At 47.8% G+C, this 18723-nt stretch overlaps 1 protein-coding gene across 19 annotated transcripts in view; it reads left to right on the forward strand.

Annotated features, from left to right (window-relative positions):
- Positions 1–18723, forward strand: part of PLEC (plectin) — a 297784-nt gene that overhangs the window by 119767 nt on the left and 159294 nt on the right. For 4 of the 19 annotated variants that reach the window (XM_069956888.1, XM_069956891.1, XM_069956890.1 and 1 more), the window contains exon 1: positions 1375–1522. The exons of the other annotated variants lie outside the window; for them this stretch is intronic. In XM_069956888.1, coding sequence (XP_069812989.1) covers positions 1408–1522 — 115 coding nt within the window. In that variant the 5' untranslated portion in view covers positions 1375–1407. Of the gene's footprint in view, positions 1–1374; positions 1523–18723 lie in introns of those variants that run through there. 19 annotated transcript variants of the gene reach the window in all.

Here is an 18723-nt window from a genome sequence, read left to right on the forward strand (position 1 = left end):
TGCGGGGGGGGGAACAGCGGAGCCGAGACAGTGCGGGGGGGGGGAACAGCGGAGCCGAGACAGTGCGGGGGGGGGGGGGGGGGGGGGGGAATAGCAGAGCCGGTACAGTGTGGGGGGGGGGGGGGGGGGGACAGCAGAGCCGAGACAGTGCGGGGGGGAGAGTAACAGCAGAGCCGAGACAGTGCGGGGGGGGGGAGGGGGGGAATAGCAGAGCCGAGACAGTGCGGGGGGGGGAGGGGGGGAATAGCAGAGCCGAGACAGTGCGGGGGTTTGGGGGGAACAGCAGAGCCGGGACAGTGTGGGGGGGGGGGGGATTTGGGCGGAACAGCAGAGCCGGGACAGTGGGGGGGGGGGGGGATTTGGGCGGAACAGCAGAGCCGGGACAGTGCGGGGGTGGGGGGGGGGGATTAAATAGCAGAGCCGAGACAGTGTGGGGGGGGGGGGGGAATTTGGGCAGAACAGCAGAGCCGGGACAGTGCGGGGGTGGGGGGGGGGGATTAAATAGCAGAGCCGAGACAGTGCGGGGGGGAGAGTAAGGGTGGTATTACACAAAGCGATTTTTTTCAATTAACGATAAACGATCTCCAACGATCGCAATAGCGGTTGCCTAATAATCGTTCGTTTTACTACACGGAAAGATTATCGGTTGAATTGGAGCAACAAAGTTCAAGAACACTCCCCTTTCAATTTGCGAATGAACAGGGAACGGCTAACGACATCTTATTCAAACAAACGATGTGCGAACGATGTGTAAAAGACAAACGATAAAAATAGATTCAAAACCTATTAAACGACCAGCGACCAATCGTTCGTCGTTTAATCGTTGTCTACTATTACACTTAAAGATAATCGTTCAAATACGACCGATTGAACGATTATTCGAACGATAATCGCTTTGTGTAATACCACCCTAACAGCAGAGCCGAGACAGTGCGGGGGGGGAGAGTAACAGCAGAGCCGAGACAGTGCGGGGGGGAGGGGGGGAACAGCAGAGCCGAGACAGTGCGGGGGGGGGGAACAGCAGAGCCGAGACTGTGGGGGGGGGGGGGGACAGCAGAGCCGAGACAGTGCAGGGGGGGGGGGGGACAGCAGAGCTGGGACAGTGCAGGGGGGGGGGGGGAAACAGCAGAGCTGGGACAGTGCAGGGGGGGGGGAAACAGCAGAGCCGAGACAGTGCAGGGGGGGGGGGGGGAAACAGCAGAGCCGAGACAGTGCGGGGGGGGGGGGAACAGCAGAGCCGAGACAGTGCGGGGGGAACAGCAGTATGTGCCGGCCGGTGTAGGAGGCGTGTCCGGTGTGTGCCGCTCGCTGGGGGAGGCGTGGCCGGTCGCTGTAGGAGGCGGGGCGGGCCGCTGTGGGTCGGGCCGGCAGTGCTCGGGATCCGCAGTGTGTGATCGGCACTCGGTGATGCAGCCGTCCGGCCCCGGGCTCTTCCCCGCCCTGGTGGTGGTGGGTCACGTGGTCACCGTGCTGGTGGTCTGGCACTGGAGGCGGAGGCGGCGGGCGCTGCAGGAGACGCGGGGTAAGGGGGGAGAGCGGTGGGTGGAGGCTCCGGGGAGAAGATGGTCCTGGGCGGGCAGGAAAGGGTTACACTGAGAGGGGGCGGGGCCTGGCAAACCCAAACACAGCAGCACGTGTCCCCGCTGTAACCCCCTCCCTGCCGGCCCGGTGACGTCACGCCCGTCTGCAGTGATGATGTCACACATCATGTATAATCTGCAGTGATGATGTCACACATCATGTATAATCTGCAGTGATGATGTGATATAATGGCTTGTTGCTATGGGTGACAGCGGTCTGTGGTCTCGGTGGCTGGTTGCTATGGGTGACAGCGGTCTCGGTGGCTGGTTGCTATGGGTGACAGCGGTCTCGGTGGCTGGTTGCTATGGGTGACAGCGGTCTCGGTGGCTGGTTGCTATGGGTGACAGCGGTCTCGGTGGCTGGTTGCTATGGGTGACAGCGGTTTCGGTGGCTGGTTGCTATGGGTGACAGCGGTCTCGATGGCTGGTTGCTATGGGTGACAGCGGTTTCGGTTGCTGGTTGCTATTGGTGACAGTGGTCCGTGGTCTCGGTGGCGGGTTGCTATGGGTGACAGCGGTCTCGGTGGCTGGTTGCTATGGGTGACAGTGGTCTCAGTGGCTGGTTGCTATGGGTGACAGCGGTTTTGGTGGCTGGTTGCTATGGGTGACAGCGGTTTCGGTGGCTGGTTGCTATGGGTGACAGCGGTCTCGATGGCTGGTTGCTATGGGTGACAGGGGTCTCGGTTGCTGGTTGCTATGGGTGACAGTGGTCCGTGGTCTCGGTGGCGGGTTGCTATGAGTGACAGCGGTCTTGGTGGCTGGTTGCTATGGGTGACAGTGGTCCGTGGTCTCGGTGGCGGGTTGCTATGGGTGACAGCGGTCTCGGTTGCTGGTTGCTATGGGTGACAGTGGTCCGTGGTCTCGGTGGCGGGTTGCTATGGGTGACAGCTGTCTCGGTGGCGGGTTGCTATGGGTGACAGTGGTCCGTGGTCTCGGTGGCGGGTTGCTATGGGTGACAGCGGTCTTGGTGGCTGGTTGCTATGGGTGACAGTGGTCTGTGGTCTCGGTGGCGCCCGCTGTCTATGATCTCCCGATTCTGTATATATATAACCTCCAGCCTGCGATATATAAATTGGGGAAGGAAAGATAGCGGCGGGGCAGGTGGTGTATGGTAGAGGGCGTCCTCTGGATGTCACTGGCTGTCATGTGGCAGTGACAGCTGTGGCAGGTGGCGGCTGCTGCTCCTCCTTTGTGAAGGTCACAGGTGTCGAGGGGGCGGAGCGGCGGCTGCCATTATTTACACAATACCAGGAGATCCAGCCAACCAGTGTACCTGGAGATCTGCCCGCACCGCGCCCTGTCTGCAGACTCTACACAGGACTACTACCCCCAGCAAGCCTCATACGCAGGACTACTACCCCCAGCAAGCCTCATACGCAGGACTACTACCCCCAGCAAGCCTTATACACAGAACTACTACCCCCAGCAAGCCTCATACACAGAACTACTACCCCCAGCAAGCCTTATACACAGAACTACTACCCCCAGCAAGCCTCATACACAGAACTACTACCCCCAGCAAGCCTTATACACAGAACTACTACCCCCAGCAAGCCTTATACACAGAACTACTACCCCCAGCAAGCCTCATACACAGAACTACTACCCCCAGCAAGCCTTATACACAGAACTACTACCCCCAGCAAGCCTCATACACAGAACTACTACCCCCAGCAAGCCTTATACACAGAACTACTACCCCCAGCAAGCCTTATACACAGAACTACTACCCCCAGCAAGCCTTATACACAGAACTACTACCCCCAGCAAGCCTTATACACAGGACTACTACCCCCAGCAAGCCTCATACACAGGACTACTACGCCCAGCAAGCCTCATACACAGGACTACTACCCCCAGCAAGCCTCATACACAGAACTACTACCCCCAGCAAGCCTTATACACAGAACTACTACCCCTAGCAAGCCTTATACACAGAACTACTACCCCCAGCAAGCCTCATACGCAGTACTACTACCCCCAGCATGCCTCATACACAGGACTACTACGCCCAGCAAGCCTCATATACAGAACTACTACCCCCAGCAAGCCTCCACTCTCACACCATTCATACAGTGTACAGGGCTCCTCCACTCTCACACTCCATTCATACAGTGTACAGGGCTCCTCCACTCTCACACTCCATTCATACAGTGTACAGGGCTCCTCCACTCTCACACATCATTCATACAGTGTACAGGGCTCCTCCACTCTCACACTCCATTCATACAGTGTACAGGGCTCCTCCACTCTCACACTCCATTCATACAGTGTACAGGGCTCCTCCACTCTCACACATCATTCATACAGTGTACAGGGCTCCTCCACTCTCACACTCCATTCATACAGTGTACAGGGCTCCTCCACTCTCACACTCCATTCATACAGTGTACAGGGCTCCTCCACTCTCACACATCATTCATACAGTGTACAGGGCTCCTCCACTCTCACACTCCATTCATACAGTGTACAGGGCTCCTCCACTCTCACACTCCATTCATACAGTGTACAGGGCTCCTCCACTCTCACACTCCATTCATACAGTGTACAGGGCTCCTCCACTCTCACACTCCATTCATACAGTGTACAGGGCTCCTCCACTCTCACACTCCATTCATACAGTGTACAGGGCTCCTCCACTCTCACACATCATTCATACAGTGTACAGGGCTCCTCCACTCTCACACTCCATTCATACAGTGTACAGGGCTCCTCCACTCTCACACTCCATTCATACAGTGTACAGGGCTCCTCCACTCTCACACTCCATTCATACAGTGTACAGGGCTCCTCCACTCTCACACTCCATTCATTCTGCATCCTCGGGGCGTGCTGAAGGTATCACTGATTATCATGGCTCGCTATGCGGAGAACGTCACTATAGACAGGTGTGTACTGTGCAGGAATGTGCGGCCGTGCCTCATGGGGGGGGGGGGCAGCACTCATCACTCACCTGTCACCTGGACCTCAGAGCCCGGGGCTCCAGCGCCAGTCTGCTGTACATACGTGACATGCGTTCCCGTCATACCTGCACCCTGCTGCCTACAGCACCATCCTAGGGAGGTAATAAGATATAACGAGACAGGGTCCGTATACCTCCTGTAATAACATATAACGAGACAGGGTCCGTATTCCTCCTGTAATAACATATAACGAGTCGGGCTCCGTATTCCTCCTGTAATACAGTATAATGAGACGGGCTCCATATACCTCCTGTAATACGGTATAATGAGACGGGCTCCATATACCTCCTGTAATAAGATATAACGAGACGGGCTCTGTATACCTCCTGTAATAAGATATAACGAGACGGGCTCTGTATACCTCCTGTAATAAGATATAACGAGACAGGGTCCGTATACCTCCTGTAATAAGATATAACGAGACAGGGTCCGTATACCTCCTGTAATAACATATAACGAGTCGGGCTCCGTATTCCTCCTGTAATACAGTATAATGAGACGGGCTCCATATACCTCCTGTAATACGGTATAATGAGTCGGGCTCCGTATACCTCCTGTAATACGGTATAATGAGTCGGGCTCCGTATACCTCCTGTAATAAGATATAACGAGACGGGCTCCGTATACCTCCTGTAATAAGATATAACGAGACGGGCTCCATATACCTCCTGTAATAAGATATAACGAGACCGGCTCCGTATACCTCCTGTAATAAGATATAACGAGACAGGGTCCGTATACCTCCTGTAATAAGATATAACGAGACAGGGTCCGTATACCTCCTGTAATAAGATATAACGAGACAGGGTCCGTATACCTCCTGTAATAAAGGCTTGAGAAAGACGTCGCTGTACGTATACGGGCGAATAAACCTGCACCTATTTACTTTACTGGAGTGCCGTCTACCTGCTTCATTTTATTGTACCTCCTGTAATAAGATATAATGAGACGGGCTCCATATACCTCCTGTAATAAGATATAATGAGACGGGCTCTGTATACCTCCTGTAATACAGTATAATGAGACGGGCTCCGTATACCTCCTGTAATAAGATATAATGAGACGGGCTCCATATACCTCCTGTAATATAATATAATGAGACGGGCTCCATATACCTCCTGTAATATAATATAATGAGACGGGCTCCATATACCTCCTGTAATATAATATAATGAGACGGGCTCCATATACCTCCTGTAATAACATATAATGAGTCGGGCTCCATATACCTTCTGTAATAAGATATAATGAGACGGGCTCTGTATACCTCCTGTAATATAATATAATGAGACGGGCTCTGTATACCTCCTGTAATAAGATATAACGAGACGGGCTCTGTATACCTCCTGTAATAAGATATAACGAGACGGGCTCTGTATACCTCCTGTAATAAGATATAACGAGACGGGCTCTGTATACCTCCTGTAATATAATATGATGAGACGGGCTCCATATACCTCCTGTAATAACATATAACGAGTCGGGCTCCGTATTCCTCCTGTAATAACATATAACGAGACGGGCTCCATATACCTCCTGTATTAAGATATGACGAGACGGGCTCCATATACCTCCTGTAATATAATATAATATGAGATGGCTCTGTATATCTCCTGTAATAACATATAACGAGACGGGCTCTATATTACTCCTGTAATACGGTATAATGAGACGGGCTCCATATACCTCCTGTAATACGGTATAATGAGACGGGCTCCGTATACCTCCTGTAATAAGATATAACAAGACGGGCTCCGTATTCCTCCTGTAATACGGTATAATGAGACGGGCTCTGTATTCCTCCTGTAATACGGTATAATGAGACGGGCTCCATATACCTCCTGTAATACGGTATAATGAGACGGGCTCCGTATACCTCCTGTAATACGGTATAATGAGACGGGCTCCGTATTCCTCCTGTAATAACATATAACGAGTCGGGCTCCGCATTCCTCCTGTAATACAGTATAATAAGACGGCTCTGTATATCTCCTGTAATAACATATAATGAGACGGGCTCCGTATTCCTCCTGTAATAACATATAACAAGACGGGCTCCATATACCTCCTGTAATAAGATATAACGAGTCGGGCTCCGTATTCCTCCTGTAATAAGATATACCGAGACGGGCTCCATATACCTCCTGTAATACAGTATAATGAGACGGCTCTGTATATCTCCTGTAATAACATATAACAAGACGGGCTCCTTATACCTCCTGTAATACAGTATAATGAGACTGGCTCCGTATTCCTCCTGTAATAAGATATACCGAGACTGGCTCCGTATTCCTCCTGTAATACGGTATAATGAGACGGGCTCCATATTCCTCCTGTAATACGGTATAATGAGACGGGCTCTGTATTCCTCCTGTAATACGGTATAATGAGACGGGCTCCGTATACCTCCTGTAATACAGTATAATGAGACGGGCTCCGTATTCCTCCTGTAATAACATATAACGAGTCGGGCTCCGCATTCCTCCTGTAATACAGTATAATGAGACGGGCTCCATATACCTCCTGTAATACAGTATAATGAGACGGGCTCCGTATACCTCCTGTGTATGTGATTGGCGGCTCTGGGCCGCGTCTCCTCTGCATTATTTTGCGCATTCTTCCTGAGGGTAGCGGCAGACCTCCGGTGTGATCACATGATGCTGTGTAACCAGCAAGAGGCGGCTGTGAAGGGTTAATGTTGGCGCTGCTGCCATTTACAGGAAGAGGCTGTACCCCAGAGGCCGGTGCTGGCGGCGGTTTTGGCAGCTCTTGTATCCAGCTGCCACTGATAAGTTTTTATTGCTACAATGTATCAGCAAAAATTACTGCCCCCCCCCCCCCATTAGAATCCCAGAATTCCCTGTCAGAGCTGCAGCAGAGGGAATATCTAGAATCAATGCCATATGATGAGGTCACAGTGCTGTATGATGAGGTCACAGTGCTGCATGATGAGGTCACTGGTATCAGTGCTGTATGATGAGGTCACAGTGCTGTATGATGAGGTCACTGGTAGCAGTGCTGTATGATGAGGTCACAGTGCTGCATGATGAGGTCACTGGTAGCAGTGCTGTATGATGAGGTCACAGTGCTGCATGATGAGGTCACTGGTAGCAGTGCTGTATGATGAGGTCACTGTGCTGTATGATGAGGTCACCAGTATCAGTGCTGTATGATGAGGTCACTGGTATCAGTTATGTATGATGAGGTCACAGTGATGCATGATGAGGTCACTGGTAGCAGTGCTGCATGATGAGGTCACTGGTAGCAGTGCTGTATGATGAGGTCACTGGTATCAGTGCTGTATGATGAGGTCACAGTGCTGCATGATGAGGTCACCAGTATCAGTGCTGTATGATGAGGTCACTGGTAGCAGTGCTGTATGATGAGGTCACAGTGCTGTATGATGAGGTCAATGGTATCAGTGCTATATGATGAGGTCACTTGTATCAGTACTGCATGACGAGGTCACTGGTATTAGTGCTGCATGATGAGGTCACCAGTATCAGTGCTGTAAGATGAGGTCACAGTGCTGTATGATGAGGTCACCAGTATCAGTGCTGTATGATGAGGTCACAGTGCTGCATGATGAGGTCACCAGTATCAGTGCTGTATGATGAGGTCACTGGTATCAGTTATGTATGATGAGGTCACAGTGCTGTCCAAAGTTAGACTGACTAGTACACCCTGCCTTACTCTAAGGAGCCGCTTGGGTAGAGCGTCCCCCGTCCCAGCGGAACACTTTCCCTACTTCCGGGTAGAAGAGACCGTCTGTGTCGTCTGGTAGTGAGGTCACTCCTAGCGCTAGGGAAGTGTCAGGTGCTTGGCGGCTGTAGTATGGTTTGGCTGTTAGCGTGGTATGCACTATGGCAATGTACAGTATGCACTTTAGAAGTTGGCTGCTATGTAGGCTGATATTCAGAATCAAGATTAGGTTTCTCCACGATTCATCCAACACGTTTCCCCTTCAAGAATCGGTGAGGATGTCAAGGTTCATCAGGGATGTCCGTGGATATTCTGCCATGCCAAGTAAGGTGGTCTCTCAGGTGTGTCATAAGGTCAGAGTTTCATGTGCGTCTCATCGGCCGTCTGGATGGGTCCCACATCCCCACATCCCTCTTCTCATTCTATGGGTCCCACATCCCCACATCCTTCTTCTCACTCTATGGGTCCCACATCCCCACATCCTTCTTCTCACTCTATGGGTCCCACATCCTTCTTCTCATTCTATGGGTCCCACATCCCCACATCCTTCTTCTCACTCTATGGGTCCCACATCCCCACATCCTTCTTCTCACTCTATGGGTCCCACATCCCCACATCCCTCTTCTCACTCTATGGTTCCCACATCCTTCTTCTCACTCTATAGGTCCCACATCCTTCTTCTCACTCTATGCGTCCCACATCCCCACATCCTTCTTCTCACTCTATGGGTCCCACATCCCCACATCCTTCTTCTCACTCTATGGGTCCCACATCCCCACATCCTTCTTCTCACTCTATGGGTCCCACATCCCCACATCCTTCTTCTCACTCTATGGGTCCCACATCCTTCTTCTCACTCTATGGGTCCCACATCCCCACATCCTTCTTCTCATTCTATGGGTCCCACATCCCCACATCCTTCTTCTCATTCTATGGGTCCCACATCCCCACATCCTTCTTCTCACTCTATGGGTCCCACATCCCCACATCCTTCTTCTCACTCTATGGGTCCCACATCCCCACTTCCTTCTTCTCATTCTATGGGTCCCACATCCCCACATCCTTCTTCACACTCTATGGGTCCCACATCCTTCTTCTCATTCTATGGGTCCCACATCCTTCTTCTCATTCTATGGGTCCCACATCCCCACATCCTTCTTCTCATTCTATGGGTCCCACATCCCCACATCCTTCTTCTCACTCTATGGGTCCCACATCCCCACATCCTTCTTCTCACTCTATGGGTCCCACATCCCCACATCCTTCTTCTCATTCTATGGGTCCCACATCCCCACATCCTTCTTCTCACTCTATGGGTCCCACATCCTTCTTCTCATTCTATGGGTCCCACATCCCCACATCCTTCTTCTCATTCTATGGGTCCCACATCCCCACATCCTTCTTCTCACTCTATGGGTCCCACATCCCCACTTCCTTCTTCTCATTCTATGGGTCCCACATCCCCACATCCTTCTTCTCACTCTATGGGTCCCACATCCTTCTTCTCATTCTATGGGTCCCACATCCTTCTTCTCATTCTATGGGTCCCACATCCCCACATTCTTCTTCTCATTCTATGGGTCCCACATCCCCACATCCTTCTCATTCTATGGGTCCCACATCCCCACATCCTTCTTCTCACTCTATGGGTCCCACATCCTTCTTCTCATTCTATGGGTCCCACATCCCCACATCCTTCTTCTCACTCTATGGGTCCCACATCCCCACATCCTTCTTCTCACTCTATGGGTCCCACATCCTTCTTCTCATTCTATGGGTCCCACATCCCCACATCCTTCTTCTCACTCTATGGGTCCCACATCCCCACATCCTTCTTCTCATTCTATGGGTCCCACATCCCCACATCCTTCTTCTCATTCTATGGGTCCCACATGCTTCTTCTCATTCTATGGGTCCCACATCCCCACATCCTTCTTCTCATTCTATGGGTCCCACATCCCCACATCCTTCTTCTCACTCTATGGGTCCCACATCCCCACTTCCTTCTTCTCATTCTATGGGTCCCACATCCCCACATCCTTCTTCTCACTCTATGGGTCCCACATCCTTCTTCTCATTCTATGGGTCCCACATCCTTCTTCTCATTCTATGGGTCCCACATCCCCACATTCTTCTTCTCATTCTATGGGTCCCACATCCCCACGTCCTTCTTCTCACTCTATGGGTCCCACATCCTTCTTCTCATTCTATGGGTCCCACATCCCCACATCCTTCTTCTCACTCTATGGGTCCCACATCCCCACATCCTTCTTCTCACTCTATGGGTCCCACATCCTTCTTCTCATTCTATGGGTCCCACATCCCCACATCCTTCTTCTCACTCTATGGGTCCCACATCCCCACATCCTTCTTCTCATTCTATGGGTCCCACATCCCCACATCCTTCTTCTCATTCTATGGGTCCCACATCCTTCTTCTCATTCTATGGGTCCCACATCCCCACATCCTTCTTCTCATTCTATGGGTCCCACATCCTTCTTCTCATTCTATGGGTCCCACATCCTTCTTCTCATTCTATGGGTCCCACATCCCCACATCCTTCTTCTCACTCTATGGGTCCCACATCCCCACATCCTTCTTCTCACTCTATGGGTCCCACATCCCCACATCCTTCTTCTCATTCTATGGGTCCCACATCCCCACATCCTTCTTCTCATTCTATGGGTCCCACATCCTTCTTCTCATTCTATGGGTCCCACATCCCCACATCCTTCTCATTCTATGGGTCCCACATCCCCACATCCTTCTTCTCATTCTATGGGTCCCACATCCCCACATCCTTCTTCTCATTCTATGGGTCCCACATCCCCACATCCTTCTTCTCATTCTATGGGTCCCACATCCCCACATCCTTCTCATTCTATGGGTCCCACATCCTTCTTCTCATTCTATGGGCCCCACATCCCCACATCCTTCTTCTCATTCTATGGGTCCCACATCCCCACATCCTTCTCATTCTATGGGTCCCACATCCTTCTTCTCATTCTATGGGTCCCACATCCCCACATCCTTCTTCTCACTCTATGGGTCCCACATCCCCACATCCTTCTTCTCATTCTATGGGTCCCACATCCTTCTTCTCATTCTATGGGTCCCACATCCTTCTTCTCATTCTATGGGTCCCACATCCCCACATCCTTCTTCTCACTCTATGGGTCCCACATCCCCACATCCTTCTTCTCATTCTATGGGTCCCACATCCCCACATCCTTCTTCTCATTCTATGGGTCCCACATCCCCACATCCTTCTTCTCATTTTCTTGGTCCCACATCCTTCTTCTCATTCTATGGGTCCCACATCCCCACATCCTTCTTCTCATTCTATGGGTCCCACATTCTTCTTCTCATTCTATGGGTCCCACATCCCCACATCCTTCTTCTCATTCTATGGGTCCCACATCCCCACATCCTTCTTCTCATTCTATGGGTCCCACATCCTTCTTCTCATTCTATGGGTCCCACATCCTTCTTCTCATTCTATGGGTCCCACATCCCCACATCCTTCTTCTCACTCTATGGGTCCCACATCCCCACATCCTTCTTCTCATTCTATGGGTCCCACATCCCCACATCCTTCTTCTCATTCTATGGGTCCCACATCCCCACATCCTTCTTCTCATTCTATGGGTCCCACATCCCCACATCCTTCTTCTCATTCTATGGGTCCCACATCCTTCTTCTCATTCTATGGGTCCCACATCCTTCTTCTCATTCTATGGGTCCCACATCCCCACATCCTTCTTCTCACTCTATGGGTCCCACATCCCCACATCCTTCTTCTCATTCTATGGGTCCCACATCCCCACATCCTTCTTCTCATTCTATGGGTCCCACATCCTTCTTCTCATTCTATGGGTCCCACATCCCCACATCCTTCTCACTCTATGGGTCCCACATCCCTCTTCTCACTCTATGGGTCCCACATCCCCACATCCTTCTTCTCACTCTATGGGTCCCACATCCCCACATCCTTCTTCTCATTCTATGGGTCCCACATCCCCACATCCTTCTCATTCTATGGGTCCCACATCCCCACATCCTTCTTCTCACTCTATGGGTCCCACATCCCCACATCCTTCTTCTCATTCTATGGGTCCCACATCCCCACATCCTTCTCATTCTATGGGCCCCACATCCCCACATCCTTCTTCTCACTCTATGGGTCCCACATCCCCACATCCTTCTTCTCATTCTATGGGTCCCACATCCCCACATCCTTCTTCTCATTCTATGGGTCCCACATCCCCACATCCTTCTCATTCTATGGGTCCCACATCCTTCTTCTCATTCTATGGGTCCCACATCCCCACATCCTTCTCATTCTATGGGTCCCACATCCTTCTTCTCATTCTATGGGCCCAACATCCCCACATCCTTCTTCTCACTCTATGGGTCCCACATCCCCACATCCTTCTCATTCTATGGGTCCCACATCCCCACATCCTTCTCATTCTATGGGTCCCACATCCCCACATCCTTCTCATTCTATGGGTCCCACATCCCCACATCCTTCTCATTCTATGGGTCCCACATCCCCACATCCTTCTCATTCTATGGGTATGCCCCTGACACATTGGTCCTCATCATCTGATGCTCATCCTCAGCTCTGCTGGGCAGCCTCCTAGAAACATCACTACAGGAATTCAGTTATCTGTCCTCCATTATATCTTCATGCCATCATCTCATACAATAAGAACACTAAGGGTGGACAAAACTCTGACCTTATGACGCACCTGAGAGACCACCTTACTTGGCATGGCAGAATATCCACGGACATCCCTGATGAACCTTGACATCCTCACCGATTCTTGAAGGGGAAACGCGTTGGATGAATCGTGGAGAAACCTAATCTTGATTCTGAATATCAGCCTACATAGCAGCCAACTTCTAAAGTGCATACTGTACATTGCCATAGTGCATACCACGCTAACAGCCAAACCATACTACAGCCGCCAAGCACCTGACACTTCCCTAGCGCTAGGAGTGACCTCACTACCCGACGACACAGACGGTCTCTTCTACCCGGAAGTAGGGAAAGTGTTCCGCTGGGACGGGGGACGCTCTACCCAAGCGGCTCCTTAGAGTAAGACAGGGTGTACTAGTCAGTCTAACTTTGGACAGACACCCACATTTACAATCACCCACTACTCTTTGCAGAATATATTAATACTTTTCGTGTGATGTTTCTCACTGTATATATATAGAACACGTTTGCTTCCAATAAATATCCTAATGCACACTGTGTACTTCATAGTGATCACACATTGAGGTTGCGGTGTATAGTAATCACACATTGATGAGGTTGCAGTGTGTAGTGATCACACATTGATGAGATTGTGGTGTGTAGTGATCACACATTGATGAGGTTGCGGTGTATAGTAATCACACATTGATGAGGTTGCAGTGTATAGTAATCACACATTGATGAGGTTGCGGTGTGTAGTGATCACACATTGATGAGGTTGCGGTGTATAGTGATCACACATTGATGAGGTTGCGGTGTATAGTGATCACACATTGATGAGGTTGTGGTGTGTAGTGATCACACATTGATGAGGTTGCGGTGTATAGTGATCACACATTGATGAGGTTGCGGTGTATAGTGATCACACATTGATGAGGTTGCGGTGTATAGTGATCACACATTGATGAGGTTGTGGTGTGTAGTGATCGCACATTGATGAGGTTGCGGTGTATAGTGATCGCACATTGATGAGGTTGCGGTGTATAGTGATCGCACATTGATGAGGTTGCGGTGTATAGTGATCACACATTGATGAGGTTGTGGTGTATAGTGATCACACATTGATGAGGTTGCGGTGTATAGTGATCACACATTGATGAGGTTGCGGTGTATAGTGATCACACATTGATGAGGTTGTGGTGTGTAGTGATCACACATTGATGAGGTTGTGGTGTATAGTGATCACACATTGATGAGGTTGCGGTGTATAGTGATCGCACATTGATGAGGTTGTGGTGTGTAGTGATCACACATTGATGAGGTTGCGGTGTATAGTGATCACACATTGATGAGGTTGCGGTGTATAGTGATCACACATTGATGAGGTTGCGGTGTATAGTGATCACACATTGATGAGGTTGTGGTGTGTAGTGATCACACATTGATGAGGTTGTGGTGTATAGTGATCACACATTGATGAGGTTGCGGTGTATAGTGATCACACATTGATGAGGTTGCGGTGTATAGTGATCACACATTGATGAGGTTGCGGTGTATAGTGATCACACATTGATGAGGTTGTGGTGTGTAGTGATCACACATTGATGAGGTTGTGGTGTGTAGTGATCACACATTGATGAGGTTGCGGTGTATAGTGATCACACATTGATGAGGTTGTGGTGTATAGTGATCACACATTGATGAGGTTGTGGTGTGTAGTGATCACACATTGATGAGGTTGCGGTGTATAGTGATCACACATTGATGAGGTTGCGGTGTATAGTGATCACACATTGATGAGGTTGTGGTGTGTAGTGATCACACATTGATGAGGTTGCGGTGTATAGTGATCACACATTGATGAGGTTGTGGTGTATAGTGATCACACATTGATGAGGTTGTGGTGTGTAGTGATCACACATTGATGAGGTTGCGGTGTATAGTGATCACACATTGATGAGGTTGTGGTGTGTAGTGATCACACATTGATGAGGTTGCGGTGTATAGTGATCACACATTGATGAGGTTGCGGTCTATAGTGATCACACATTGATGAGGTTGCGGTGTATAGTGATCACACATTGATGAGGTTGTGGTGTGTAGTGATCACACATTGATGAGGTTGTGGTGTGTAGTGATCACACATTGATGAGGTTGTGGTGTGTAGTGATCACACATTGATGAGGTTGCGGTGTACAGCTGTATCCTCCTCCCTAGGGCTTGTCATTCTTCCGGTAGTTTCTCTGTTGCTACTACTGTGTATAATCTGGAGGAGCCTCTGTATAATGGATGCTGCCCCCGCTATAATGACTGTAAGCTGTTTACATCTGTGTCCCCGGGCAACACCAAACCTGCAGGGGCTGGGGAAACCCCAGAGCGGCGCCGGCTGGTGGGCGACAGGCTGTCAGCATCTTTCCACCATCTCTATGGAAATGATAATAAACCAACACAGCGACAGTCATTAGTGTACACAGTGTACATGCCGCTGCCAGGATCCGCCCCCCCCCCCCATAACATGTCATTATAGAAAATTATAGTGTGTTATATAATATAATGGGTTATATAGTATGTAATATAATATAATGGGTTATATAGTATGTAATATAATATAATGGGTTATATAGTATGTAATATAATATAATGGGTTATATAGTATGTAATATAATATAATGGAGGATACAGTGTGTAATATAATGGAGGATACAGTGTGTAATATAATATAATGGAGGATACAGTGTGTAATATAATATAATGGGTTATATAGTATGTAATATAATATAATGGAGGATACAGTGTGTAATATAATATAATGAGGATACAGTGTGTAATATAATATAATGGGTTATATAGGATGTAATATAATATAATGAGGATACAGTGTGTAATATAATATAATGGGTTATATAGTATGTAATATAATGGAGGATACAGTATGTAATATAATATAATGGGTTATATAGTATGTAATATAATGGAGGATACAGTGTGTAATATAATATAATGGGTTATATAGTATGTAATATAATATAATGGGTTATATAGTATGTAATATAATATAATGGGTTATATAGTATGTAATATAATATAATGGAGGATACAGTGTGTAATATAATGGGGGATACAGTGTGTAATATAATATAATGAGGATACAGTGTGTAATATAATATAATGGGTTATATAGTATGTAATATAATATAATGGGTTATATAGTATGTAATATAATATAATGGGTTATATAGTATGTAATATAATATAATGGAGGATACAGTGTGTAATATAATGGGGGATACAGTGTGTAATATAATATAATGGAGGATACAGTATGTAATATAATATAATGGGTTAGATAGTATGTAATATAATATAATGGAGGATACAGTGTGTAATATAATGGAGGATACAGTGTGTAATATAATATAATGGTGGATACAGTGTGTAATATAATATAATGGGTTATATAGTGTGTAATATAATATAATGGAGGATACAGTGTGTAATATAATGGGGGATACAGTGTGTAATATAATATAATGGGTTATATAGTATGTAATATAATATAATGGAGGATACAGTGTGTAATATAATATAATGAGGATACAGTGTATAATATAGTGTAATGCTCTGCGGGTATATAGTGTGTAATTCTCTGCAGGTATATGGTGTATAATGCTCTGCAGGTATATAGTGTATAATGCTCTGCTGATATATAGTGTGTAATGCTCTGCGGGTGTATAGTGTGTAATGCTCTGCAGGTATGTAGTGTATAATGCTCTGCGGGTATATAATGTGTAATGCTCTGCAGGTATGTAGTGTATAATGCTCTGCGGGTATATAGTGTGTAATGCTCTGCGGGTATATAGTGTGTAATGCTCTGCAGGTATGTAGTGTATAATGCTCTGCTGGTATATAGTGTGTAATGCTTTGCTGGTATATAGTGTATAATGCTCTGCTGGTATATAGTGTGTAATGCTCTGCGGGTATATAGTGTGTAATGCTCTGCTGGTATATAGTGTGTAATGCTCTGCTGGTATATAGTGTATAATGCTCTGCGGGTATATAGTGTGTAATGCTGTGCGGGTATATAGTGTGTAATGCTCCTCCCCCCTCCTCCTTCTCCTCACAGTCTCAGCTCTAGGGATGGGGAACCTCCAGCTGTGGCAGGACTACAACTCCCATCATGCCAGGAGAGCTCAGGCTTTGGCTCTCCACACATGCACATGGAAGTTGTAGTTTTGCAAAAGCTGGGGGCCGGTTCCCTCCCCTTCCTCTGCTAGGTTAGATACACCCTCTGCACCATGTATCTAGCTGAAGGTATCTAAGCACAGCAAGTATATCCTAATCAGTTACAGTAATGATGTTCAAAGCAAAGGAAGTGGTACTGTGCAATGTGTATATATACAGGAGAAGTGGTACTGTGCAATGTCCATATATACAGGAGAAGTGGTACTGTGCAATGTCCATATATACAGGAGAAGTGGTACTGTGCAATGTCCATATATACAGGAGAAGTGGTACTGTGCAATGTCCATATATACAGGAGAAGTGGTACTGTGCAATGTCCATATATACAGGAGAAGTGGTACTGTGCACTGTCCATATATACAGGAGAAGTGGTACTGTGCAATGTGTATATATACAGGAGAAGTGGTACTGTGCAATGTCCATATATACAGGAGAAGTGGTACTGTGCAATGTGTATATATACAGGAGAAGTGGTACTGTGCAATGTCCATTTATACAGGAGAAGTGGTACTGTGAAATGTGTATATATACAGGAGAAGTGGTACTGTGCAATGTCCATATATACAGGAGAAGTGGTACTGTGAAATGTGTATATATACAGGAGAAGTGGTACTGTGCAATGTCCATATATACAGGAGAAGTGGTACTGTGCAATGTGTATATATACAGAAGTGGTACTGTGCACTGTCCATATATACAGGAGAAGTGGTACTGTACAATGTGTATATATACAGGAGAAGTGGTACTGTGCAATGCCCATATATACAGGAGAAGTGGTACTGTGCAATGTGTATATATACAGAAGTGGTACTGTGCAATGTCCATATATACAGGAGAAGTGGTACTGTACAATGTGTATATATACAGGAGAAGTGGTACTGTGCAATGCCCATATATACAGGAGAAGTGGTACTGTGCAATGCCCATATATACAGGAGAAGTGGTACTGTGCAATGGCCATATATACAGGAGAAGTGGTACTGTGCAGTGTCCATATATACAGGAGAAGTGGTACTGTGCAATGTCCATATATACAGGAGAAGTGGTACTGTGCAATGTGTATATATACAGGAGAAGTGGTACTGTGCAATGTGTATATATACAGGAGAAGTAGTACTGTGCAATGTGTATATATACAGGAGAAGTGGTACTGTGCAATGTCCATATATACAGGAGAAGTGGTACTGTGCAATGTGTATATATACAGGAGAAGTGGTACTGTGCACTGTCCATATATACAGGAGAAGTGGTACTGTGCAATGTGTATATATACAGGAGAAGTGGTACTGTGCAATGTCCATATATACAGGAGAAGTGGTACTGTGCAATGTCCATATATACAGGAGAAGTGGTACTGTGAAATGTGTATATATACAGGAGAAGTGGTACTGTGCAATGTCCATATATACAGGAGAAGTGGTACTGTGAAATGTGTATATATACAGGAGAAGTGGTACTGTGCAATGTCCATATATACAGGAGAAGTGGTACTGTACAATGTGTATATATACAGGAGAAGTGGTACTGTGCA

The sequence above is a fragment of the Dendropsophus ebraccatus genome, chromosome 2, assembly GCF_027789765.1.
Source record: "Dendropsophus ebraccatus isolate aDenEbr1 chromosome 2, aDenEbr1.pat, whole genome shotgun sequence".
NCBI lineage: Eukaryota > Metazoa > Chordata > Amphibia > Anura > Hylidae > Dendropsophus > Dendropsophus ebraccatus.